This window comes from Tyto alba, unplaced genomic scaffold (assembly GCF_018691265.1).
Source record: "Tyto alba isolate M040663 unplaced genomic scaffold, T.alba_DEE_v4.0 Super-Scaffold_1000006, whole genome shotgun sequence".
NCBI lineage: Eukaryota > Metazoa > Chordata > Aves > Strigiformes > Tytonidae > Tyto > Tyto alba.
In genome coordinates, this window is record NW_024881272.1 from 19508688 (window position 1) to 19533924 (window position 25237).

Sequence of the window (25237 nt, forward strand, 5' to 3'; positions counted from 1 at the left end):
AAACCAAATAAACAACCCAAACCAAAACGCCGTAGGTATCTTTTGGCTCCCACTTCCAGACTTAAGAGGTCATATGCTTTTGCACAATTTGGGGTCAATTCTCAGAAGAGAGATATAATTCTAATTTTCCTAATAAACTACCAAAGTGGACATGAAGGTAACTATTTCTGCTAAGATCTGCCTTTCAGATGGGAAATGATTGCACAGTGTTCACTTTTCCCCTGCCATTGAGAGGTGTAAGCCAGTAGAAATAGTCAGGACAACATCTGGTGCCGCAGGTTTCAGCCTGTGGTGAATTCCTGTGCCTTGTGGCTGCTGAACTGCAGCCTCCTCTTGAGCAAGCACTGCCCAAAGTGAGGAGCAGGCAGAGGTATTGCAGTTTTTCAGTTAAAAGGGGAGAGTTTGAGAGTACTACTGTGAAACATCTTAATATTGGATCTGATGGGTTTAGTTTTGTTTTCAGTCTTTGGCCCAGCAGTTGTTGAAAGCTACCTGACCATGCAGAAGATGGGTCTGTTGTGCTGTACTGTACTATCTTCCTTTTTCACAGTGTTCTGGCTAAGTGTGGAGATTTGATCTGTTTAGTAACCTGAATAATTTAATATCCACCTCTCAAATTTGAGCAGTGTAAACCCTTTAATTCTCAAGGCTAAGAGAAGGTTCAGCTCATCTAAACAGTTTCTTAATTGTTCTCTTTAGAACACAGTAATTGCTCTTGGGAAACTGCTGAATTTCTGTACCAATTAAAACATGAAATGGAATTACAGTTAATCTAAATGAATAATATGTCTGATTTGGTTTGTTTTAAAATGTATTTTATTTTTACTTTAAGCAGAGGTCTGCTTTTTAGGGGACTTGCTGACTGCTGCAGCCTGCTGAGCAGCAATGCCCCTGCACTAGGCTTTATCCATTAGCAATGGGAAAGATGAGTTTGGGGAAAAGAAGTCAATGTAGACAACTAACGTACTGTCAGGAAAAAAAGCCCAAAAGTATAGTCTCAGCTGTGTTGTCTAATTCTACCCACCCTGTAAGTCTGATCTATAATCCTTTGCTTGCTTTAGACATTGCTAGTCACTCTGCCCTGATTTTCAGCTGAGCAGGTGAGTTGCTTTGCGGCAGCTCAGGTGCAGGTGCTGAGACGATGTCACCAGCTCAGCAGCTTGAAAAGCTGCTTGTGGATGATGTAAATAGCTCTTTACACTTTTTCCACACCCTGGTGACCTGATGGTGGTGGTGCCCTGGACTCGCCTCCTGTGACAGCCGGGCCCTGCAGCTGTAACAAGGACATGCTGACCATGCTCTGGGTCAGTGCTGCCGGGAAGCTGCTGGCTGTTGGCTCTGCTTGCTGCAGCCTCATGGAAACCTCCTCTGCCAGAAAATAAGAGCAAAAGGAGGGTTAGTTTGACATATGGTGCAGCTTCATGATGGGCTTGAGGTGATTGAGGACACTACTGCTTCCTTGTCAGCTGCATCTGGGCAGCCCCAATGCTGCTGACTACCAAAAATGAAAAGAAGTTTTCAGTCAGGTCAGTGAGCCCATGCAGGAGGTGGAGGAAGAGGGGAGACCAAGAGCTGCTTGGGCAGCAGATACTGCACAGGAGCTAATCATGAAACCTTGGGGATGCCTTATGGCAGGGCTGCTGTGGGAAACAAAAGCAGGTAGGTATAGCTCTGCCCATAGGAGCGTGCATTGCTGTAAAGAGGGCAGGAGTAGGGTAAGTAGCAGAGTTTTCCTTCATCTTGAAGAGAAAGCCAAACGCTATCCCTTTGACTGCAAGAACTGTGCAGGACATTGTGCTAAAAGGGAGGTAAAACAGGAATGCAGAGACGTGAGCAGGCAAACAGCAGGCAGTGTAAACAGTACAGTTGGACCCAACGGAAGGATCGCAGTCTGGTTCCTTACATTTAATCTTCTGTAGATAGAGACAGCTTGATAATCAACATGTTGTGCAATACTTCAATTTCCGTATTTTTCCAGCCAAAAACAAATAGTCCTTGTTCGGTTAGACCATGTAATACTGGCAAGTTATTGTTAACCCATGGCCCTTCGTCTTAATGGAGCATAGTTGAAACAGAGGGGCTTTTGTTATAATAAGGGGGCGGGGGGAGAAAAAAGCAGTAATAGTTATTGCATGTTACTGTGCAAGACGTAAAGTAAGACTAAAATCCCCTGGAGAGACCTGTAATGCAGACCTAGAAAGAGAAGCAGTGGGCACATCTCAGGACTGAGCCTTTGTGCTTGTGTGTGATGAGCAAGCTCCTCTAACGAGGAGCAAGAGAAATTGTGAACTGCACGGGGTTGTGTGCACTGTGTTTTCAGTGGCGAACGGGAATAGAAAGTCTCTGCTGCTAATTACAAGAGGTAATGGTCGGTATAAAACCAAAAGTTTTGCAGCTCAGATGCTTAATAGGCACAGGTCAGTAAAAATATTTGTGCTGTTTACCGTAGGAAGCCGGTAACAGTGGAGGAGACTGTTAGTAACTTATGCTGTATAATCGTGAGCTCAGGTAACATTGCCATCAAACCTGTTTGAGTCTGTCTGACATGGGGTTGTGGCTGCTTAGAAAAATTAATGCAAATGAGCTTCTTTAATAGCGCAGAACATTAGGGCAGAAGAGAAGTGGAAGAGTTCAACTCTTGGTGCGTCTTCAGCTTCTCTAGGTGTTTCTCAGCAGTGGTATTTTCGTTGTGTTTTAACCTCTTTTGTTGCGCCTGCTTTCTGTTACTCTCTTAGCCTGGACAAAGCGTGCGAGCTGAGCTGTTTGCTTTTCTTTGACCTAGAGCTGGACGGTGATTAACTCATGCAGTGAATTAAATCAGTGCTCTGGGAGTTTCTACTTTCATACAGGCTTCTCCATTGCAATTTGAATCTGGCATGAATCCTCAAAACTGAGCTTTTTACAATAGTTTTTTCTAATTATTTTATATCAAACATGGCAGAAAGCGGCGTAGTGGAATGTGTTGGCTGTAAGCTTGCATGTATTCATGCATGCTGTTAGTGTGTGACATCGAGGGAGGAGAGTGGGAATCTGTCGTGGACTTCTCTTGTTGCGGCATGGATTCAGTCCTGATTGGTTTAACTTCTCCTCTCTTCTAGTACATCACTCGCCTGCCAAAGAACCAGCACACGTGAATGCATTTCCCGAGCACCCATCCTCCCTGAATTACCTGAGACCCAAGAGACAGAGACCTCAGATGCTGAATCTGAGCGGTACTGAGATGTCTGGGGTACTCAGACCAAGGCCAGCAGGCCTAGACAGCCCGTCAAGCAACCGCTACGCTGGAGACTGGAGTAGTTGTGGGGAGAACTACTTCTTAAACCCAAAAGACTGCCTGAGTGAAGCAGACTACGATGATGTCCCTTTGGAAGATACGGAGAGTGGGGATGACAGCAGCAAAGCCGAGGAGTCTGACGCCCTGGTCAGACCCCCGCAGCCCCTGGCCGGGGAGCACAGGTTTCAGAGCTATTTGACAATGCAAGCGATAGACTCGGCGGTGGATCACAGAGCAAACCTCAAAGACCTGCAGGAAAGTATTGATACTCTGATAGGAAACCTGGAAAGGGAGCTCAACAAAAACAAACTAAATATGAGTTATTAAATCCTGTCCTGCATGCCGCCACATCCTTGTGCCTCCATGCCCCTCATCGAGCTTCCCACAGCCGTGTGAGGAGGGACAGTGCCCCTGAAAGTCCTGCGTTAATAAATTTGAAGCCATTCCGTTATGTTTTCACCTCTTTGTTAGAAGAAGTTATTGGCCTGATTCAGGTGTTGGAGACAAGCTTAGAGACTGTGAGGTGATTCCACATAGTGGCATTTCTCCCTAAAAACACTGTGCACTTAGGTCATCTGAGCAATACCTGGTAGAAGATAAAGGAACATCTCTGCTGTCAGCAGCAGCAGAACTCCTCATTCCTGAAATCCTGGCTCCGGTACAGATGTTCCTCTCAGAAGAGGATGAACGCTGCTTAGCCTGAGTTTTGCAGCATGGACTTCAGATAGACTTGTTTTACTATATATGCAATGGCTGCTATGAAAAATGCTTTATATATATATATATAATATTTATATATAAAGTTTTAATTGTACAAATATTAATGTATTCCTGTATTAACACTTTTCAGTAATTATTTAAACAAGCAAAAATTAAATATTTTTCTAACCTTGTTTGTATATATCTAGGCATAAATGTGCATGTGTCTATAGCCACCTTTGGAAAGGAGAGGTCTGTCAGAATTATGAAATGGACCTGTTTCTAGGAAGACATGTTCAGTGATGCCAGGATGAGTTACCCCTTGGGTAACACAGTGTTTGATGTATGCAGAGAAATAATGGCCAGAGAGAAGGCAGGGTGAATGATTAATATAAATGACCTTTTGTGTTGCAGAGGCATTGGTTTGCAGGTGTTGACTATTAACTTTCGCACACACACCCCCACACTACCTTTCTATCTTTTATCTTTTTTTTCTTTCTTTTTTTTTTCCCCTCCTCTCCATGTTTTTTTCATATATAAAGGAGGTCTAGAAGGTACTTACTTTAAAAAAAAACCCACGATTTGTTCTTGTAACCTGTTACTTTATTCTTGATGTTTCAATACTTTTTTTCTCCAGTTTCATGTATTTTCGTTGAGGTACATTTGGCTCCTGGTAGTTAGGTGTGTCTGAGTGTCTCTGAAGGGCTGTGGCTCTGGAGATGCAACACTCAAATTCTGCACAAAGGCAATTACATTTTTGTCTGAATCTTTTAAATTCATCTCCCCAGAATGGAAACCTGGGTTGTTACATGGGGTTGAATGGGTTGAATGATGTTACTCCTGGGGAGTTTGGGTGGGATTGCAGTTCGTGGTGACTCTTAGATTCAGTTACTGCCATCCTCTCAGATCATCTTTTAGCATTTATAATTTATGGTGAGTAATTAGAAATTTTGTATTAAAGAAACACATTCTTGATTTAATTAAAAATAGTTGCCAAATTGCATACAGATGTTTTGATAGTCCCTCTAACCAAAAGGAGATACAGTCATTCCTTGTCCTTCACAGGTCATCCCCAGTGAAGAAGGGGGGATTTGGTCAGGTAGGGGCCAGAGGGTTATATGATTTGAGAGGTCAAACACAGAGCTGCTGTCAGCTGGCAGGGTAGAACTTCATTCTCTTCATCTTTTTGGTACAATGTTGGCATCTCGCCATGGCTTTCCGTTCAGCCTGTGGGTAAGTGCTTTTCTGCTAACCCGTACTTCCTTGTATTGCTTAATTGAAGAGTTATTTATTTACAGTAGCAAGGAATTAAGAATTGCTATGGCAAACTTCACCCCTCTTTTCTAAGGAATTATTTTAGCATGGTTTCAAATGGTTTATTCAATCTCATTAATTTATTTTTTATAAGTGTTAAAAGATGCAAAACAATTATTGCAATATAATGATAATGTATGAAAATGTAAATTTAACCCGAAGCATTTATCAATAAATCGATGTATTTTTTTAAACTTTTATACCTACAGAATGTGCATACTTTTTAAACTATAAATTTAAATTCTAAATAAAATTTGAATTAAGAACAAAATTTGACTAAGCCTAGTTAATGATTATTTAAATCTAAGCTGATGCCATCCATTTGCACTGGCTGCACATGTGAACTAATTCCATAAAGACAAGCTTTTCAGAAGATGTTTTGTTCTGTTGCAATTTCTAGATTGACCCAACATTTCAGTTACATAATTAAAAAAACAAAAAATGCAAACCACTACTCAATTTAAATCCAAAAGGAACAGTATTCTAAAGAAGTTGTCAAAGCAGTGTTGTGGCAGCATTTCTTCTGTTGCAGGATGGTAATGCTTTTGAACATAGCCTGGCTTCTGCACTGAGTGTGTGAATGTATTGGCAGTGGTTGGAAGATGATTGCATTTAAAGTTATTTGATAAATGATACATTAAGTTTTCATTGTTTGTAATAATCTAAATGATTTAAGTGAGCACCTTCTGGGTAAGTGTAAGCTTTTCCTACACAAGGGTTCTGTAACTCAGTGCAGCACTGTGCTGCTCTGCCAACTTTATTTTAACCTTACAACAGGGGAAATTAATGACTTAATAAACTGTATTAATGCTAATCTAATTAGTTAATTAAAATATAGTCAAGTATTAGTATTATTCAAATGAAACATTTACTGTTATTCTAGTTATAAAAACTTGTATAACATGTTTTGTATCTTGGAGATCCTCTTAAAATGAGACATTTCCCAAGTGGTATTTTTGTGTTATGTTGTCCCATATATATTTGTATACATATTATTATATTTCATATAGTTATTGATATAATCTGGTCAAGCTGCACCCTTGTGATTGTTACAGGTTCTTAAAGAATGGGATTCGTGTGGGAATTACCCTCATCTAGAAATACTAAACCAGGAGATTAAAACAACCTGCTTCTACCAAAATAGTAACGAACATTTTTTTTTCATACAGAAGAGCACCCTTAGGCTGTGTATGGTTTGCAGGGCAGAACTCTTGTCAAGCTTGGTGGGCACAGGCAGGAACTTCTCTTACCATACTAACCTTTTGTTGTTGTCTGCTTGGTGTAACTCAGTTTGACATCAGGAGCAGCTTCTATTCTGCAGGGGCTCTTACCACTGCTGGAAGAGGTTAAAGAGCAGAGAGCAGAGGTCCTTGGCGTGTGTGGACTTCTTCAGGTGGGACCTCCACTTCCCAGGTAAAGAAAATGGATGCAGATGCTTTTACAGAAACGATTCCAAGACTTGCACCAAAGTCACGTATGAGTTGTAATACCCAAGTATGGGGCAGTGATGACCACGTGCTGGGCTGGGTAGCAGCCAAGAATTGTAGTTTGTAGTCCCCAGGGAAAAGCAGAAATGCATCTGTAGGTCTGTGCAACTCTTTGCTGCCAGGTGTTCAGGATGTGATACACTTAGGTGGGTTCAGAAATGGACTAGGCCCATTCACAGAGTTTTAATCCACTGCTGTTTGTTCAAACAGGATTGTCCAAATGCTTGGGCTGTGTGGCTGATCTAGCTGACACTGATTCGCTTCTCCCCCTTTCTCAGCTTCCCAAAGTGATGTATTACAGGACTGTGCAAAAGATGGGTCGAGATGGTGTGGGGGGTGGCAGGACCTACATCCTCAGAAACTTCAGAGCTTTAGATCTGTCTTTCCCAAATGCTTAACGTATGTGTATGTTTATGAATGCATCAGGCAAGAACTGTAGCTGCAGCTATTCAGATGTGTTCCAAAAATAGAGGGAAACATCCCCAACAGAAGTAGATACTCAGGGTTTTTACAGAATAAATCTATAAATCTAAGCCAGAGATACATCTGGTATTTCTGCTGCCAGATCTTAACCCCTTCACCTTCCTCCCCATCCCAAGGTATCGGGCTTTCTTAACAGTAAAAATGTATCTTGATATAAGAAGTCTATCTCAAATTCTGCAGCTAGCAACAGTTGAAAGATGTTTTTTGGGGGTGGGAGGAGGACTGGTGTCACATTTTAGCGTAACTATGATGCATTTACAATTAGTAACTGTTTTCATTCTGTTTGACTTTTTTAGAGTCATGCAGGAAGCCCTATAATTTGTCTTAACATCAAAATTTGCTAGCCAATATTAACCTGTGGAACAGTCTGCCATGAGAGTATGCAAAGCCGACCCTACAGGTATTTGAATGTTTAAGATTGCATTAGAGAGGATAAAAGATTGTGATGGAATGTATAATCTCATGTCTCTGGTGTTATTTGAGAGCAGAAGCGAGGAGGAAAATGGCTCGCAGGAAGGCTACTCCCTTTCCATTGGGGGATTCCTGCAGCTCCCCAGACTACTGTGCTCTGGGGTGGGAGGGAGGCTCATCAGCAGAGCCCTGGTCTGCTGCCTTCTTGTCCTCCCTGCTAGGAAAACCCAGCTGAAACCCAGCTGTCCTCTGGAATACTTTCTTAATCAAAGCTCTCAAGAGTGCCTCTGTGGTGGGGAACAAGGCTCATGTTGAGGCTGCCACCTCATCTTGGTTGTAGTGACAGAACTACAGTGGAGGAGGGATGGTTGGGCTTGCCAGGTGACCATAGGGTTGATTTGAATGTATATGTAGCCCTGCTAATCAAGTCTGTAGAAGATGATGTGAGGTGGTATTCTAACAAAGTCCAGGCCTTATAACAGAGAGCTCAGCTTTTTAATTAGCCGGTTGTGGGATATTTACATATCTGTATGGAGCAGGCTGTTAGCTAAATGTTGATTTAGCAGAGGAGCTGTGTTCTCTTCCTGTTTGAGCTCTGACTGCAAACACTGTGCTGCAGGTGGTAGGGATGTGCTTGTTGAATTTTCCCTGGTTTTAATTTAGAGGTAGTTTAATATGAGGAACAAGAATATTTCTGTAATATTAAAACTTCAAACTAGCAAAAGACTATTTTTCAAACCAAGTCCTATCTAGTGGCACCAAACCTCTCTTAAATCTGACCAAAGTTCAATCAAAGTGGTAAAAACATGTGATGGGGAGATCTTGGCTGCAGAAAATTGAAGGGGAGTGTTTTTAACACTTCCTAAAACCAATTTGCAATGTTTATTTTGGGATGTAGAAGGCTCACACTGCTCCTGTTTCGTATCTGGCTACACTTCACTGTGATGAAGCAGAGCACTGGGGCCGGCTATCTCTTGTCAGCTGAAGATCCTCTCCGCAAATCCCCCGTGTGTCAGTTGTCTTTTGTGCTTCAGTGTCTGCTGTGACCATATGGACATTTGTTTGACAGGAATCTGTGACCCTCAAACAGTTTGGTGAGTCATGGAAAGAGTGAACTCATCCGTATAGAGTTTAATCTGTCCTCCTCTGATAGATTTAATTTCTGCTTGACAGGCTCTGCTCAGTTACATGGTGCCTGACCTGGCTATTGAAACCAAGCAACCAGCAGAACACTGCTTACGAAAGAGTTGTCTCTGTGGATGGAAGATGAACATTAATATTCATGAGCCGTTGAACTCATTTACACTGGTAAATATTAAAACTTTTGTATAATAGCATTCGATCTCTCTCAAGAATAATTATCTTTTGATAGAAATGCACACACTCAGCAGCCACAGTGTGCTTGGTAAAAGCTGTTTGTTCAAAATAAAACTGATTTATTTGAGGGAACAATATATATTTTAATGGCTTTGGTTTTCTGTTTGTAAGCATTTGCCAAGTTTAAGTAACAATCATTTTCTAATCTGATGATGGCACGGGAAAGTGGTTCAGCCTGCAGTTTGAAGCGTTTATGAATAGTGTGGTCAGATCTATGCTTTCAGTTCAGCAGCCCTTGAAATTTGTTTAGTAATTTATATGGTCCTCCCTTATCATCTCGATTTATGGATTCAGCAGAAGTGCAAGGGGGACCCCTATCATTTAAGTGTAGTAAGTAATAAATAGAAGACTTTATAGCATAGTGAATATTTGTTGTGGCCGCATTTAAGGGAACAGAACCAGGTTGCTGTTGTCAAAGGAGCACTGATGTTGACTATTCCCTGCATAAGCAGTAGCATCATATGATGCCGTTCAAGCATTGTGACAGTCTTCTTGGGATAGATCCGCTTGTAGCAGTGATGGCCACCTCTCTTCCCTGCTGTAATCCCAGTGACTGCATATGCTATTTGAGAAACAATTGCTTATGGAAGTTGTAGTGGGTAAAGCTAGCTAATGATGAAATCATCTTTAGTGTAAAAAATACCTTTGTTCCTGTGAGCTCTGTTCCTTCGTGAGCTTCAGTGGCCTACTGATTTATAAGAGCAATTCAGGGTCTGGTTTTGATCTTTAAATGCCTTAGGTGAGAGTAGAGCCTTTGCATGAGGAATTATTCCTTCCATCTCCTGTGTTAGTGTGATTGTTGTGGTCATCTGAGGTACCTGTGTGCCTCCCCTTCTCCCTTCAGTGGCAGCTCGGGGACCTGGGGCTGCAGAGGCCTCAGGTGAGTGTGCTTCGCTCTGGAGTGCTTTCTGTCACCATATCTCCAGAGCAGGACATGTCCTGTACATATCAAATAGACCTCTACTGCTTGTCCTTAACTTTTCAAGAGAATTTAATAGTTTGAGGATGAGGGAGGAGATGCTTACTGGAGCCGAGTAGCAGAATTTGGATGGCCTATGTGAATGTAACTACTGGAGTAGAATGGCTTCCCCTCTGGTCCGAGCAGGTGGACGTAGGTTGGAGGGGTGAATACTGGCATGCTGGTTTGATCAGCTGAGTTGTGTTTAAGATTTTTACAGCTTATAGAGTCCTGACAGACACAGAACTTTGAAATCTACTATTTAAACAGACAAAATATTCATTATAACTGTATTAATGAAAAATAGTGAGTTGTGTCCAAAACAGTTGTTCTCTAACCACACTGTGAATAAACAAATGGATAAAGTTAATGAAACAATAATCTTTAACTGCAAGATGCTTTATTTCTGAAGCTGAACATGTTCTGCTGAAATAAAGAGGTTCAAAAATAAAAAGCTCGCTGGTTCTAAAGGTGATAATGGGCTTTAAGTATCTGATTAGGAAAGTATTTCTTGCCCCTTTACTAGTCCTAAATCCATTAGTATCTGCTTTTCCAGGTCTAGAAACACAGTTATACTCTGCATTTTCTTGCTCCTCCATTTCTTCTCTAGTTTTCTGTAGAGTAGTCATACTCTGAAGGAAAAACAAATACCAGGCACTGTTAAGCTTTGAAACCTGTATGCAACCCCATTGCTTTCCAGTGGATAAAATCAGTGTTATCACAATGAAAATAGGCATCACCTAGGGCTACATTAACTGAATTGTAATTTCCTTGGTTGATTAGTTAGGATCGTTAAACCATTTACCAAAGAATGGGTAGGCAAAATCCTTATGTGAATTAAGAATGGAAGGCTGAAGTTTATCCTCCCTTGAAGGAGCAATGTTTATAGGGAATTTGCCAAAATGTAACTTTTTGAAAGAGCAGCTGATGTAAAAAGAAAAGCAAATTAATAGTTGTTAAATGCCCACAGACTTTAATGCTTTTGCAGGAGTTTCACTTGACCAAGAGCTGAACTCATGTGAACTAGGACCATGTATTCCACTCCTAAGAACTGTAAATATGAAATAAGGAGCTACTAAGCTATTCTGATTACGTCCATCCTAATTTTGAAAATACTATGGGAAATCCTGCCTAGCAAAACAGGTGCATTTTAAAGACCCAAAGAAACAATGAAAGTTTTCTTAATTCTGAGTACAACATACTGTTTTCTCCCTCTGTGCCTCCAGCTCCATTTCAGTTCTGTTTTGTCTTGAAGCTCTTGATACTCTTGAAACTCTTGTTCACTGTACTTCAGGTATTTGACTTCTCTTTCAAAATAATCAAGTACGTTGGCATGCTATTAACACAGTGACAGACAAGGGTCATGACATGCCCAAAGACACAATTATTGCTGATGATCTGAATGGTATTATTAGTTTATGTATATTGGGAACTTAGATACCTCTATCAAATAATTTGCAACAAAACAATGTAAAGATGTGGACTGAAACCAATTGATTTTGGATACAAATATGCATGGGGTTAAATAATTTTTATTACACTGACTCAGAGTAGATCATCCTTCAGGAACCTGTACTGCAATAACTAGTTTTAGGTCAGTGATTTCACTAAATCAGTCCAAATCCTCACTGACCCAACTTCAGGCACAAAGAAACCATAAAATACCATACTTTGGTATTACACTATGCACTTATCTGGGATTCTGAGTTTTAGTTTTCATTAGTCTCTTCTACAACCTAGTATTTTCCAGTGAATACTTTAGTTAGAATTAACATAATCTAAATATTAGTGACTGCTCCTGAGTTAATAATTCTATGCCCTAAATACTGTGGTTTCAAAACACCTGTAATTTGAGCAGAAGCAATGTTTCCTCATGTTATAGCACATAGCTCTTACCTTGCTTTGAAGCAGTTACACTTACAAAAATGAGGCTGCTGACCTGGTGATATATTGCTACTTACTGTAGCTCTGCATACAGCAAACCTTTACGGGATGTTTACAAACTATTTAAGTGCATACATAAACTTAACTTAAAACTGGGATAGGATGGGAAGAAGATTTTGTGATGTAAAAATAACAGTCTAGGTAGCAGGTAAGACTGCTAGACTGGATGAGATGAAAACACTAGCTTGAACTTTGGCTGGGAGGTGGAGGAAAAGAAGATGTGGAAATAAAGAGAAGTTAAGACTGTTTCCATTGTTCCTGTGGCCCTTTGATACAGATAGTCCTTATTTCAAAAAAGAATTAATGAGTGGTAATGTTAGTAACATTTTGCAAAATGTGCTTTAACTAAGCTAGAACCAGATACTAAGTTGTATAAGTCAAAGTACCAAATGTATAGGAAAAAAAATGACACAAATGTGGACAAGAAGGTGTAAAGAAAGAGAAACTCAGTATATTTATGTTCCTGTGCACTATATAGCATTGTTTAAATGCATCAAACCAGGTGTCATTTTATGCATATGGCAAAAAATGCTGAACTCTTTACATTGTTTTCATGTAGACAGGTTGGAGCAGTGGAATTCTGCCAACTGTCACCCAGGTTTACTTTAGGTGCCTCCTATCTGAGCTCTGTGCAAAAGCCAGCTTTGCTACAGGCCATCTTTGGAGAAGATGGCCATACTGATCTCAAATTAATTGCCATCCATTTGAAGGCAAGTTTTTCCAGCCAGTCGTGTTTCTGTGCTGGAGTTTTCAGGATAAAGTGTCACAGAGATTAATAAAGATTCTTACTAACCTCATTCTTTGAAGGGTGACTTTGTGTTTGACAGATCTCCAAAACATGCAGTACTCCAAGATCATCCGAAACAGCCAAAAAATTCTGCTTTGCTGAAAAATATTTGATAAAACACAATCTAAATTCCAACAGTAACACATACCTCCACCCAAAAACAAGCTACATAGGGTTCATTTTTGTTGTGGTCTTTTTGGTTTATTGTTCACTTCAGCAAAGAGGCAGCCTTGTTGCCCTCTTATTTTCTTAACAAATTAAATTCCCTTTAAAGTTTATACTTTTTAAAACTTTTTTTTTATTAAATTAAATGTTTTCAGTTGCTTTATGCTATGGTAGTACACTTATATACTTAAATGCATACATCAGTTATACGTTACAGTGTTAAATTAGTAGAAGTATGTACTTATAGAATAGATAAGATCATCTGTAACAAAATTAGTGTGCCTTGGAGTCAAGGGCTGTTTTGTAAACAGGGTGGCACAGTAAAGTGTCATCACCATCAGCGTACCTGAAGCAATCCAGGGGCTGACAAAAGTGATGCTTGATTTGGAGATGTTCTGGAAATAAGATGGCTCATGAGTTTTCTTCAGTAAATCCCAGATATCTATATTTCCATCATCTCTGCCAATGAAGAAAACTCCTGGTCTTGTTAAGGACCACTGTCCTGCAGTGTATCTTCCTGCAGAACAGCTTGACTGAAGGATTGGTCTGTACTTAATTTTTTTTTTTTTTTGAAAAAAAAAGAGATAGACCCAACAATCAAACCCAATCAAACAGTACTATCTATTCACTACTTCAAATTCCTGTCATTTGACAACATTCACAATTTAAATTATCCTGTTACAAAAATTATATCAATGGCAAAATTTGTATCACCTTCTGCAGAGAAAGGGAATTGAGGGGAAGTAAAAAAGCTGATATCTCACTTTGTCTATTAAGGTAATCTGTCTATCTGCTGTTAAAATCTGTGGGTTTGAGATTTTGCCAGGTGCAGCTAACCTGGATTCTGACATGAGAGGAAATGTAAAAAACCCCATGTTTCTTTGTCTTCACATGGTGAAAATACTGCATCCTAAATATGAATTCTTCAGACCTGCTTAGCACGTCACCTTTATTCTTTGGTTCCCCTAGCAGCAGAAATCATTTGTTGAGAAGCTACAGCTTTTATAAGGTTGGAATTAAGTAAGGGCACTTCATTTTGTCTGTAAAAGGCAAGTTTACAAAGCTATTTCTGAAATAGTTTTTTTGATGTGAAGAAAAAGGAAAAGGTTTTCTTATGCCAAACTTATTTCTAAACTGTGAAGCTTTGTGACTTACAAACATTTCTGAAAATACAGTCTCTGAGTCTATTATAGTTCTGTCTTGTATATCTATCAATTATGCTACAGCTGTGTTAAAGTAACTTACTGTAACCCCTTCTTTCCAAATGGCAAAATTCCGGCCTCCAATGCTTAGAATGATGTCTTTAAAAAATGGAGATCTCTGGAGAGCATTGATAGTTTCAGTGTGGGTGATGTATTTCTGAACGTGCTTCTGACCTAATGGAATTAAAAAGGCAGTTTCTTGTAACTAGTGCTTTAGTGATCATCTTCACCATGGGAGCTACACGGGGGGAAACAAGAGCACAGGATCCAACACAGGCTTCAAAGATACTAGCCTCATTTTTTTGCTCACAAGGTATAGGAATTGGAATTGCCTCAAATCTAGTTACTTCTGTGATTTGTGCCAATAGGTACATAGCGATGTACCTGTGTTACTGGAAGTTTCTGCTAGTTTGTCATGACAGCTGAACTGCTGGCACTTTTGAGGGTGTACTGCTAATTCCTCATGTCATCAGTGAGATAGACTATTATAGCAGATGAGCAAGAGTCTTAGAGTATCAGCGCAAATATTTTAAAGTTAGCGATATATTAAGATTTAGGCAGATATTGAGAAACTTGAACTTACTAACTGGTTTCGCTGAGTCACTATCAATTTCCATTTTCCAGTTAGAATAAACAATTTCTCCATCCTGTGATGCCAGAAAAATGAAGTAAATGCTAACGTTAGAGCTTGGTGGCTTATAGCAAAGTGACTTGTTTTTAAGCTGTGACTTTAATTATAACCATCATGAAATATGTTCTGAGTAAATTAAAACCTAAATTTGCAGCCAAAGACTGAAAAAACACTAACATTTTGGATAACCATTTTTCAGTTATGTATTGCCAAAACAGCTTTACTTACCATGATGTATGTAGTCGGTCTTTCCTAAAGAATTAGGTGCTTGGTTTTTACAGTTCATGCTTTGCTCCACTATTTGGGGAAAAGGTGACCAGAAGCAAAAATGTAGCTAGTAGTCAAATTTTCATTTCTCAAAACTGGGAAAGATTTTGGAATTTTAGATACATAGGGTAGATAGATGGCTAGGAATAGCCAGGACTTCCTACAGTAGAAGTAAGTTGTGGGGGAAACTTGTAGTATAAACATTTTCACTGGACATTTGGGGAACCACAAAAAATATTACTAATCTATGGATTCTGGAATAAGGAAATACTGTTTGGTTCCTGCTAGCCGGTACTTAAGTTCAACATATTTTGGAAATGTCTTCTAATTCTGTCCTTGAAGTAAGGTTTCATAGTCTAACAAATATTGTGGGTTTATTACTATTTTAAGCATGTAACTAAATGTATTAAGATGGAAGTAAAATGTGGCATGTCCAGAAAGATCCTTTTAGTTAACACCTGAAGAAAACATGGAAGTCCATACATTTGTGAAAACTCTGTTATTGAATTGTTCAGTCTTTCAGATATCTTGGATTAACATTTTCATTAGTAAGCTATTATTTTCACTTACTTCAGTTCCGTGAAAAACATTGGTGGACATCTTCTCTAGCAGTTTCAGATTTTTGCTTGAAATACTCATCTCTGTATATCGGCTGTCTTTGGTGGGTACTTCTAGGGTGTTCAGAGATTGCACCTTCTCTGGGAAACAATACAGACACATCTATTTATTATACACTGGAATTTACCAGACCAAGCAAATTATTTGTCTTACAAAGGTAGTTCATGGATAAGGGTAATTTCAAGAGGAGAGGTGAAGACAGACTGCCAAGTAAAGCAGCAGTTTTGCACGTTGTTTCCTGGTGGAACCTCCCCATTGCTGCAGCTGCTCTGAAGTCAGTGCTTCCCGTACCCAGACAACTACTTAGGGTAACACCATTCTGTTCTTCATCAGTTTTACACAGCATCAGTGTCTTTGTGGGAACTGCTCTTACGCATCCCCCTTAGCTGCTCCAACCAGGAGCAAACGTTTCTGCTCCAGGGAGTGGCACTGCCTGGCTCCTGCGTGGTACCTGCGTGTGCTGGAGCAACTGTGCCACAGCAGCTCAGCTGCCAGAAAGGCATTTTCTGGCGTGGTTTGCAGTCACTCTCTCAGGTCGTCCAACTTTTGGGCTACCTGTGTGTCAGCGTGCTGACTTTACAGGTGATTAGTAGTGTGTTCCTACCACAAACTACCGTAATAAGAACTGATTTACTACAGAACGTGAAGTGGCACCACTATCCAAAGCACTACAGAAATACCTACAATATATACCGTTACTCCAGGATTATTTTTCTAAAAACAGTATTCTGTAAGGGCTGAAAAGGATATAGTGTTTCAGGGATAAAGAGACTGTGTGGGGGACTTGCATGGGCTATTAAGTGAAACGTAGCAGAGTTACTGTGGATATGGAACTGCTCTTTTTTATTCAGTACGTGTACATATCTTTGTAGTCAATACATGTGTGTCATACTTTGAATACCAGTATATTTAAGAAACCTTTTTCTCTGGATGCATTTAGCTATACAACATTTTGTGGCTCAGCTGTCATGATGTATATACTGAAACATAAACTTATTAAAAACATTTTCCCCAATAAGGTGTAATAATATTACCTGAGGTTCTGTAATGATGGTGCAGTTCCCTTAAACTAATTCTGACGGGACCATGCTCTGCATTGGGATCACTTTCATACAGGTTTATCTGTTCAGAAAAAAAATGCATTTGTTAACTCATTTTGTCAGATCTTTGAGGCACAAGACTAAATGACTTTCTGCTGTAATGAAACAGGTCGTCTTAGTTTGCAATGTGCTTATAATACTCTGTGAAGAGTATTTGCTGCCTCATGTGCAAACACAGAGAAAACGCACACTGTGGTTTCTCTTGTGTTAGCCTTTCACTATAAGGATTTTGCCATGTTTCTAGCAAAAAAACAGCTCCAGTGGTCATGCTTGTTCAACAGCTGTACTAGATTGCAGCTATTCTGAGCAGCACAGATCAGCAGGGCCAAAATTATTTATTTATTTTTTTTTTTTACAGATCAGCCTCAGTTTTTTAACAAACTGCCATGACCGTTTTCATCAGAGTGATTATTGGGTTGCCAGCAATTATCGTTCTGTTGACAATGACCATGTTTCACAGTTTGAAACCCACTGAGATAGAGAGCACAGCAGTTGAAAAGGCTGACAGGAACTTATGCTATTAATAAAACTACTTTTGCACCTACTACAGTTTTGAAGCGGCAGTCATGCTGTTTATTGTGTATACTGAGTTAGGTTCTCAAACTGCATTTTACTGAAGTTTCAGAGGAACATCAAAGTCCTTCATTCCATAAGCAGAAGGAAATTCACAGCGAGTCACAATTTGCTGAAAAAATTAAAGAGCTGGGAAGCAAATTAATACATTCCTATGGAATTCTGGTCATATCTACAGTTTGGCTTGATACTTCTGTTCTATATTTGTGTATAGTACCTTTATGAGAGGTTTCCAGGAAAGATCTAGATGCTTAGAAGTATCTGAAACATCAGGGCGCATATCAAACATTTCCTCCTCTCTTACTTTCTCATATGAAGGTTGTTCAAGAAGTTTGGTGGCTGGAATAGCCCAAAATAATACTGAGCTGAAAAATGATTGTATAATGTTATTCCCTGGGTTTGTTTCAGTCAGATGCAGTTTTCTACACATTTTAAAGTTGCTTTTTTTTTTTTTTTCAGCCTTTCATCTTCAAACTTGGTACACCAATAGAGACTCTGAAAAGCAGACATGCTAGATACTTAATTACTTCTTTTATAAATGATGGCATATATTCATTTATTCATCATTTCATCAGTTGTTATCTATGCCAAAGCAACTAGATAACATACATACAGTTTGCTTATGGAGCTACTGGGTAAAGTTACTGGCACTACCTGGGTGAAATTCCTGGAGGCTGAGAGAACTTGACAGAACTCTGTAGCAGGTAATGTAGTAATCCAAATCAAACCTCATTCCCAGTTCTTGTGTGTGCCAGTTTATGTGCTGATATTCAAGGCAAATAGTCCCACTCACTTTAATCTGTTATTGGAGTCTTCAGCCTTCTGATTGTTCCTCTTGCTCTACTCTGGACATTCATTCACAGATTTGATATAGACAATGATAATTTTCCTCATGGCTGACATCTCTTTACCTTTTCTAACAGGAGTTGCTCAGGGACCCGTGCTCTTCAAGGATGACATTATAGTGACTTCTCTGCTCTTACTTTAGGGGAATACTTTAAATTTGGAGCCCTGGTGTGTGAATAGTTTAAATTATTTCTTCCATGTGCATTACTTGCATTACACTACAGACTTATTAACAACTGTATTTGCAATCATTCTTCTGCCTTAATTCTTTGAAGTCTTCTCTGTGTTTGATCAGGGAAAAAAAACTTTGTATCATTACCAAACTTTGTGCTTTCTGACCCTCCTTTCCATGCAGCCTTGAAGCCTTAAGCCCTTTGCCATGATGAAAGCTAACATTTATTTCCATTTTTTTGGATTCTGCCCCCTTGCCAGCCTTTCACACAGGGTAATATTTGGTCATAACCATCATGACTATTCAGCCCACAAAAGAGGAGATTAATACAGAATAATTTTGCCCACTAGTTCTCTAAGCTTAAATATAGTTTTGAGTATTTCTGTAGCCTCAAAATCTTTAACAGCTTTTTGTGCAAGTCACGTAATTGGTTTAAGTGTGGGGGTGTGGCTCTCTAGGCCCATGTATGTGTGACCAACACTCTTCTTAAGGTACACACAGAATATAAGCATGTCCATGTAAGGTTTTTCAGTTAATGAACCCTTAACGGCATTACTGTAAAGGGCTTAACTGGTCAAGAATTTGATACGCTTCTCTTTTGCATACAGAGTTTCAGCCATTCAGGATAGGCTGATAAGAATCCAGAACTGTGCTAGTTAAATCATGGAGTATGCTTCATGAAGCTTTAGAAAGGAAACGGGAAGACATCTTGTAGAGTATGTATTGTATATACCAATCAGGGGAGCAGGTCACAAGCTGCATGCAAATTTCAGCTCTATTTTCAAAAGTAGCACCCATTCGGTTGTCCTAAAAATAACAGTAACAATAATTACAAGGGGAGAAGATGATGAGACACAAAAATTATACTCTGCTAAGTACTTCAACACATAAAATGGGTTTCTAGAAATTAAGTCACTGTGTCTACTTTGATAATGTTTGAAAATCAGGACTTACTAACTTGGAGTTACGAAGTCAAAGTATTTTACAAATGTACTTCAAGTGAAGTGATACCACCTTTGCCTACTAAACACCTAAAATTCTAATTTAAGTCAGCAGGATAATACTTGCTGGCACCACTGCAAGTCAGGCTCTCCTCAGGTTGCCATGTCTGTAATTTTTTTTTATCCAGCTTAACCAAAATGCACACCACTGAGAAATTTATCTCAAACAGCTAAATGTGGTTGGAGTGATATCTCTTAGCCAAGTTTACACCATGGGTCATCTCTCTTAAATTATCACACTGCAGGATGGTAGTGGTACCTTCAGACATTAACTATTAATAGTTTAGTTTGTGTATGTGGAGTTCTGCAGGCTTTATAGTATTTATCATTTAATGAGTAGTCATTGTTTTATACCAATTTTATTTTAATTTATTCAGAAAAATAAAGGAAATGTGATTATAGGCTATGCTCTGATCAAATATAATTTTCAATATATGCAGAACATATATATGTTGGCTAAAACTGTACTTATCAACCATCTGGCAAAGTTTCAGCTACACCTTTTTTTTTTTTTTTTTTTTTTTTTAGGCCAAATCCTACTGTTATTTTCATTCATGAGTTGCCTACCAAGAGTCAAAATGATAGTCTCTCAATCATGCAAAGCTGGATTAGGTTCTGGATATAGCTTTGAATACTTTTTCCTTTATATGTAATAATGAACTGCTGATTTTAGGAACTGTGCCATAGAAACTGCAATGCTGTGCCAAGGCTGACACACATTCCATGTTTATATAACAAAAAGTACATCCCAGTATATGTGCTAAATACTGTCAGAGTGATTCCTTTGTCAGTGTTATTTATCAAGCAGGGGTCCCCTGTATCAGTTATCCCAGATGAACGTGAAAACACCCTTCTGAGCCTAAACCCTGGCAAAACCCCACCCAAACAACAAAAACCACAACAGCATTCCGCTATCTAACCCCTTTCCTCATGTTCTACATCTCGTACCAATTAGTATCCATCGGTACTACTATAGCATAATTTAATAATGAATAGTTGTATAAGCTTTCTTTTTTGATATATGTGCACCCCTTTTCTCACTTTTCTGGTAATGCTGCTAAAGACGGAGTATCGATGAGGTCTTAAAAATTTGTTTTCAAAAATTACTCTATATTAATTTGCATAAACCTTTTAAAGATCTCAGCCTTCTTCCTCTTGACCTGCTTTTCCACTGTCATTATTTTGCATTTGACTATATTTGCATTTCAAACTAATTTGGGCAACCACTTGCAGTACTTTGGTAGTAAATGAGCATCTAATACTCCTGCAATAGTGTTGGACCCTTTAACTACATAAACCTTACGTACTATGGAGCTTTAAAATCCTCACAGAAAATATAAGTTTTGCGTACACAGGCAGGACCTGGAAGAATTAAAGTAACTACAGAAACACCACTTTTGGGTGCCTAGATATTTAGGTAATTGAAATTATTTCTCTGAATTCTTGGTGGCAGGCTAGATTGCTCACAGAAGAAATTCAATATATTTTAGATATGGAAGGCTTATTAAAATTTTGAATTCTAATTTTCAATGAAGCTACAGAAATGTTTTCCAGTATGAGCAGATTCATATCAGATTGAGAATGCAGCACAGTTGTAAAGCACAATGAATGGGACAAGTAGCACCAGATTATTTAATATTTAGAAAATACAGTGAGAAATAATGAAGGCTATTACAAATAATTGAATCTTTAATATTTTATCTTCAGTTTAAACTATGATTTCTGAAGTGGTAGATTAGGAAAACAATAAAAAGAAGAAAAGTGAATTTTTAAACTCACCTTTAAAAAATCTGGCAGCCAGTATATATCTGTTACTGGTTTTTTATGACTATACTCTATGGTAGAGACTGCACAGTGTCTCACTAGAGGTGGCTCTGTGCTATTCTGCTCGACTTGCATAAGAGAGGGCTAGAAATGTTTTAAAAAGAGATATATTAGTATATTTCCAAAATACAACAGTACACCTGTCAAAGAAAAAATGTTAATTCACATAATGCTAATGCTTCTTCACCTATTTCAGATGAGTTTATAAAACTTTCTAGGGGTCTAATACCTTTCTTTTGGGAAAAAAAAAAAAAAAAAAAAAAAAGAAAAAAAAAAAAGAAAAAGGCAAGCATCAAAACAGGCCTTGGATATGGATATGAAGCTCTAAAAGTAATGACAACATGCCTCCACAGGCACACACACATCCACTTATGTTACTAGTTCCTCCTCTGCTCTTAGATGTCTCTGATGCTTATCCCCCTCATAGTCTCCTCCCACTGAAATCTGCTTCTCATCTTCCAAGCTAACATTCTTCTCTCCATAAAGTTCCAGAATAATTTTCAGTATTACATTCAGCCACAAATGCTATATGTGTTTGATAGGCTTCATCAGGCAACAGTTGAGTACATGTTGATGCCCATTAAAGAACAGTCTTACTGAAGCCAAAGTTGGCACAAAATGCAGTAAAGCTATTAAACTGGATTAATCAGGTAGAAACTATATTGTGATAATGGGTTTATTTCATTAACTCATCATGTTTTTTATCCTTTCTAGTTTCTCATTGCAAAGACTATCTACTCTGTTTTGAGTCAGGATACCTCCACCCATTTTTCCCCACAGACACATAGAGGTACTGCAGTGTATTTAGAATGGAAGCATTCACCATATTAACAGCTGTTACCTTGATTCCATCAGCAACAGTTTTTGCATTTTGCAGCTTTTCTTCATATTGAGAAATATCCCACAGTACAACCTGCAATGAGAAATTAGTATAGCTTGTATTATTTCATCCTTTATGTTAATATGCATTTGTTCAAATACAGTTCATGGAGGTTTGGGGAAAAATAAAAGATTCATTCTCTGCACTAGAATTTATGAAGTCTTTAAAGTATTGCCTCTTCAGTCTGATGGAATCAGTTGAAAGGCTACACTTCTCTCAACAACAACAAAAAAGAGTCTTTACAGCTTGACCTGTTTATCAGTACTACAAAGAAGCATTGTACAGGAACAGCTCAGCTATGGAATAACCAGGCATAACTTCAGTACAGGATCAGACCATTTCTGAGACTCTGACATCTGTCTTTTGATGCTGTGTATTACTATGGATGTTGAGTACATGTCTTCACTCTTATTTTTATACTATAAGAAAATATAGAAATATCCAATTTTATTCTTAAACAAAGAATTATCACCTGTCCGTTGATGCAGCCCCCAGCAACGATGTTTGTATCACTTGGACTGAACTGAAAGCAGTAAATGTCTTCAGAACACTCCAATATTAACTAGAAAGAAGAAAAACAAAATAGTTGAGAAATACCGTCACACTGATTGTTTTCTTGTTATTTAAACGCTTGGCAGATATAAAAGTGCTGATTAAATACCTGAGGATGGATAGGGTCAAAGAAGCTCCAAAAAAGTATTACTGGCTGCTGCAGCAATGATTTATCAGAAAGGTTAACTTGTTCTTCAGAAGAAAGCTGCCTTTTTGCTGATACTGCTATAATCCCTGATTGAGAAAGAAAATTACTTTTCTCAGAAGAGATAATTCAAATTCCAACATGCTGTTAATTATTCGAAGTGACTTATATTTATACTTTGAATACACTGGAAAAGAAGCAAAAAACCTCCCAACCCAATCATGTATTTGTTTTTCTTTTTACAGATCAACTTCAAAGAAATTATTTTTGTTATTTAAGTTATTTAACAGTGAGTCATAGAACCTGAGCATCAGGATAAAATTAAACTTTTTTTGCTACTACTCCTTAATAGTGTCATACTGCACCTGAAATGATGTGACAGGCATATCGTCCTGGCCACCCATCATGAAATCAAATCTTTTGTATCTGAATTAATTTCCTACATGGGCTGCTCTGTTGGCTAGTAGTATGCTGTGCAGCTAGGACGTGTATATAGAACTTCATTGTGCCTTTAAGCCTGGCTGTGTAAAGCAATAATCCACGTCCGGGAGCAGGAGGAGACATTCAGTACACCTCGTGATGCTCCCTGGCACTCAGCAGAGCCGTGTCCCATTGTAGCTGTATCATTCTTCACAAGTATTGGGCATGCTACAAGAACCAGCCATGGGGAGAACAACGATGGCATGCAGAGCCACCAGAAGGACCTGGCACAGTTGCAGCCCTACTTAAATGAGCCTCATAATGGAGAAATTTCCCTTCCCTATGATCTCCACTTATACATTAGTGTGAGGGACTTTGTTTGGCCTGTCTGAACTCTACAAAGAATTTGTCTGTCTCATTTTTCACTTAATCTCAAATCAGCAATTCAGACAGACATACTAAATCAGTTTTGATTTGTTTTTAAATTTAAAAGCTGATAATTTTATGAAAGATGCCTATTTTATATTGGTCATATAATATATGTCATTCAAGTCTCAAATCAGTATTTTAACCACGTTACCATAAATGGTTGGATGCCAGCAAATGCAGCTAATAGTTCTGTCCTTGAGATAGTGCAGATCTGTGAATGATTGGTATGCTTTAAGATAAACATCTGGCTTGCCACCAGAATAGCTTTCATCTGCTAGGGCCTTCCAGTCATCAAAAAAAGCATTCATAATTTCATTTTGTTGCAATGCAATTTCCATCCTGTTTTGTGAAAAGAACAGTTAACACTTTCAACAATCCAGATGTGACTATCTGGTAGGAGGATCACAAATATTTCTGTAAAGAGGCAGCTTTTGTTTTACACAAAATTATGACCACGGTAGTAAAAAAAAAAAAGCAAGCATTAATTCCTCGATGCATCACTGTAAGGAAATCCTCTTCCATTTAAATATAAATAATTTAATTGTACCAAGAATTTAACTCTAGTTCTGTGTGGATCAAGTACAGTGCAATTGTCCAATTCTTGTGCAAAAAATGTCAGTAAGTGGGACTTGTCCCCTGACTAAGGGCTGTAGGACAGCACCTTTTCTCTTCTGCATAAGCCTCTGCTTGAGTGAGCAGTGTTTGAAAGATAGCTTTGCAGCTTGTTCAAAAAGATGTATAACTACCAACTTTAACAATTCTAATATCTATTTAAACAAACATTCATCTTTATATGGCATAGAATTCATGTTAATTTTTATAGAAACAAGTATTACGTTCATATTTGTTAATATTAAAATAATAAGCAAAAGCCCACAAAAGTATATAGAAACAAACAAAATCAGTATTTGATCAGACTGATGGTCCACTCAGACAAGAGTTCTTGCTTGTATTCTCTATTATTTCAGGTAGCCTTTAATGTGTATTGCTGCAGTAATTTTACCTTAAATGTACTGATGTAAGAAATTCTTTCAGCTTCTCTGATGACAGACTCTCTTCTTTCTCTTCATTTGACAACTGTCTAGGAAAATACTGCGTGGCTGCATTTTTTGGATAGGTCCTAACCAATTAGAATAAATTTGAACGTGAGTAGGTATAGAAACAATTGCAGACAGAAACCCATTCAATGTGTAAATTAAAAGCTAAGTATATTCAGTTTTTCCTTCACTCTTTGGAAAAGAGTGAAAGAAGAAAGATGCAAACAGAGCATCCAATTCTGTTCTCTTATCAGTTTGTAACTGAGTAACTCCAGAAGAGGTAATTTACATAACTTTAGTTGAGATCAAAAACAGTGCGGAGCTTAATAAATGAGCTGATAAATATTTTGTTACACTTACCATTTTGTCTGAGTACTAGCTTCTCTTACTTTAGGAACCATTTGTATGCCTACATCTTTTTCAAGCTTTTTAATGCTGAAAGTTTTGTCTTCATAGGAGGTGCATTCAATGTAACCATCTTTTACATGTGAAGCATTCTTATCAGTAAATGTAATTGGTGCACCAAACTTCCTACGTACTCGAGAAATCACATATCTAATCTGGAAAAGAGATATTTCTGTAGTTAGCAGAGGAGAAAGTTTTTGGAAAGTTCATTCTGTAAAATGGCAGCATTCATATAA

At 38.5% G+C, this 25237-nt stretch overlaps 2 protein-coding genes across 2 annotated transcripts in view; one reads left to right on the forward strand and one right to left on the reverse strand.

The window, feature by feature from the left end:
* The window catches only part of SYDE2 (synapse defective Rho GTPase homolog 2), a 28742-nt gene extending 23184 nt beyond the window's left edge, over positions 1–5558 (forward strand). Inside the window, exon 8 of the mRNA XM_042805868.1 lies at positions 3099–5558. Coding sequence (XP_042661802.1) covers positions 3099–3601 — 503 coding nt within the window. The 3' untranslated portion in view covers positions 3602–5558. The remainder of the gene's footprint in view (positions 1–3098) is intronic.
* A 4878-nt stretch (positions 5559–10436) lies between these two features.
* The window catches only part of DNAI3 (dynein axonemal intermediate chain 3), a 29612-nt gene continuing 14811 nt past the window's right edge, over positions 10437–25237 (reverse strand). Inside the window, exons 7-23 of the mRNA XM_042786350.1 lie at positions 24957–25156; positions 24563–24679; positions 23711–23898; positions 22675–22799; positions 22486–22575; positions 21975–22046; positions 21089–21217; positions 19042–19115; positions 17508–17655; positions 16652–16739; positions 15570–15697; positions 14685–14748; positions 14145–14275; positions 13246–13450; positions 12741–12832; positions 11206–11339; positions 10437–10635 (exon numbers count right to left, since the gene is read on the reverse strand). Coding sequence (XP_042642284.1) covers positions 10629–10635; positions 11206–11339; positions 12741–12832; positions 13246–13450; positions 14145–14275; positions 14685–14748; positions 15570–15697; positions 16652–16739; positions 17508–17655; positions 19042–19115; positions 21089–21217; positions 21975–22046; positions 22486–22575; positions 22675–22799; positions 23711–23898; positions 24563–24679; positions 24957–25156 — 1992 coding nt within the window. The 3' untranslated portion in view covers positions 10437–10628. The remainder of the gene's footprint in view (positions 10636–11205; positions 11340–12740; positions 12833–13245; positions 13451–14144; positions 14276–14684; positions 14749–15569; positions 15698–16651; positions 16740–17507; positions 17656–19041; positions 19116–21088; positions 21218–21974; positions 22047–22485; positions 22576–22674; positions 22800–23710; positions 23899–24562; positions 24680–24956; positions 25157–25237) is intronic.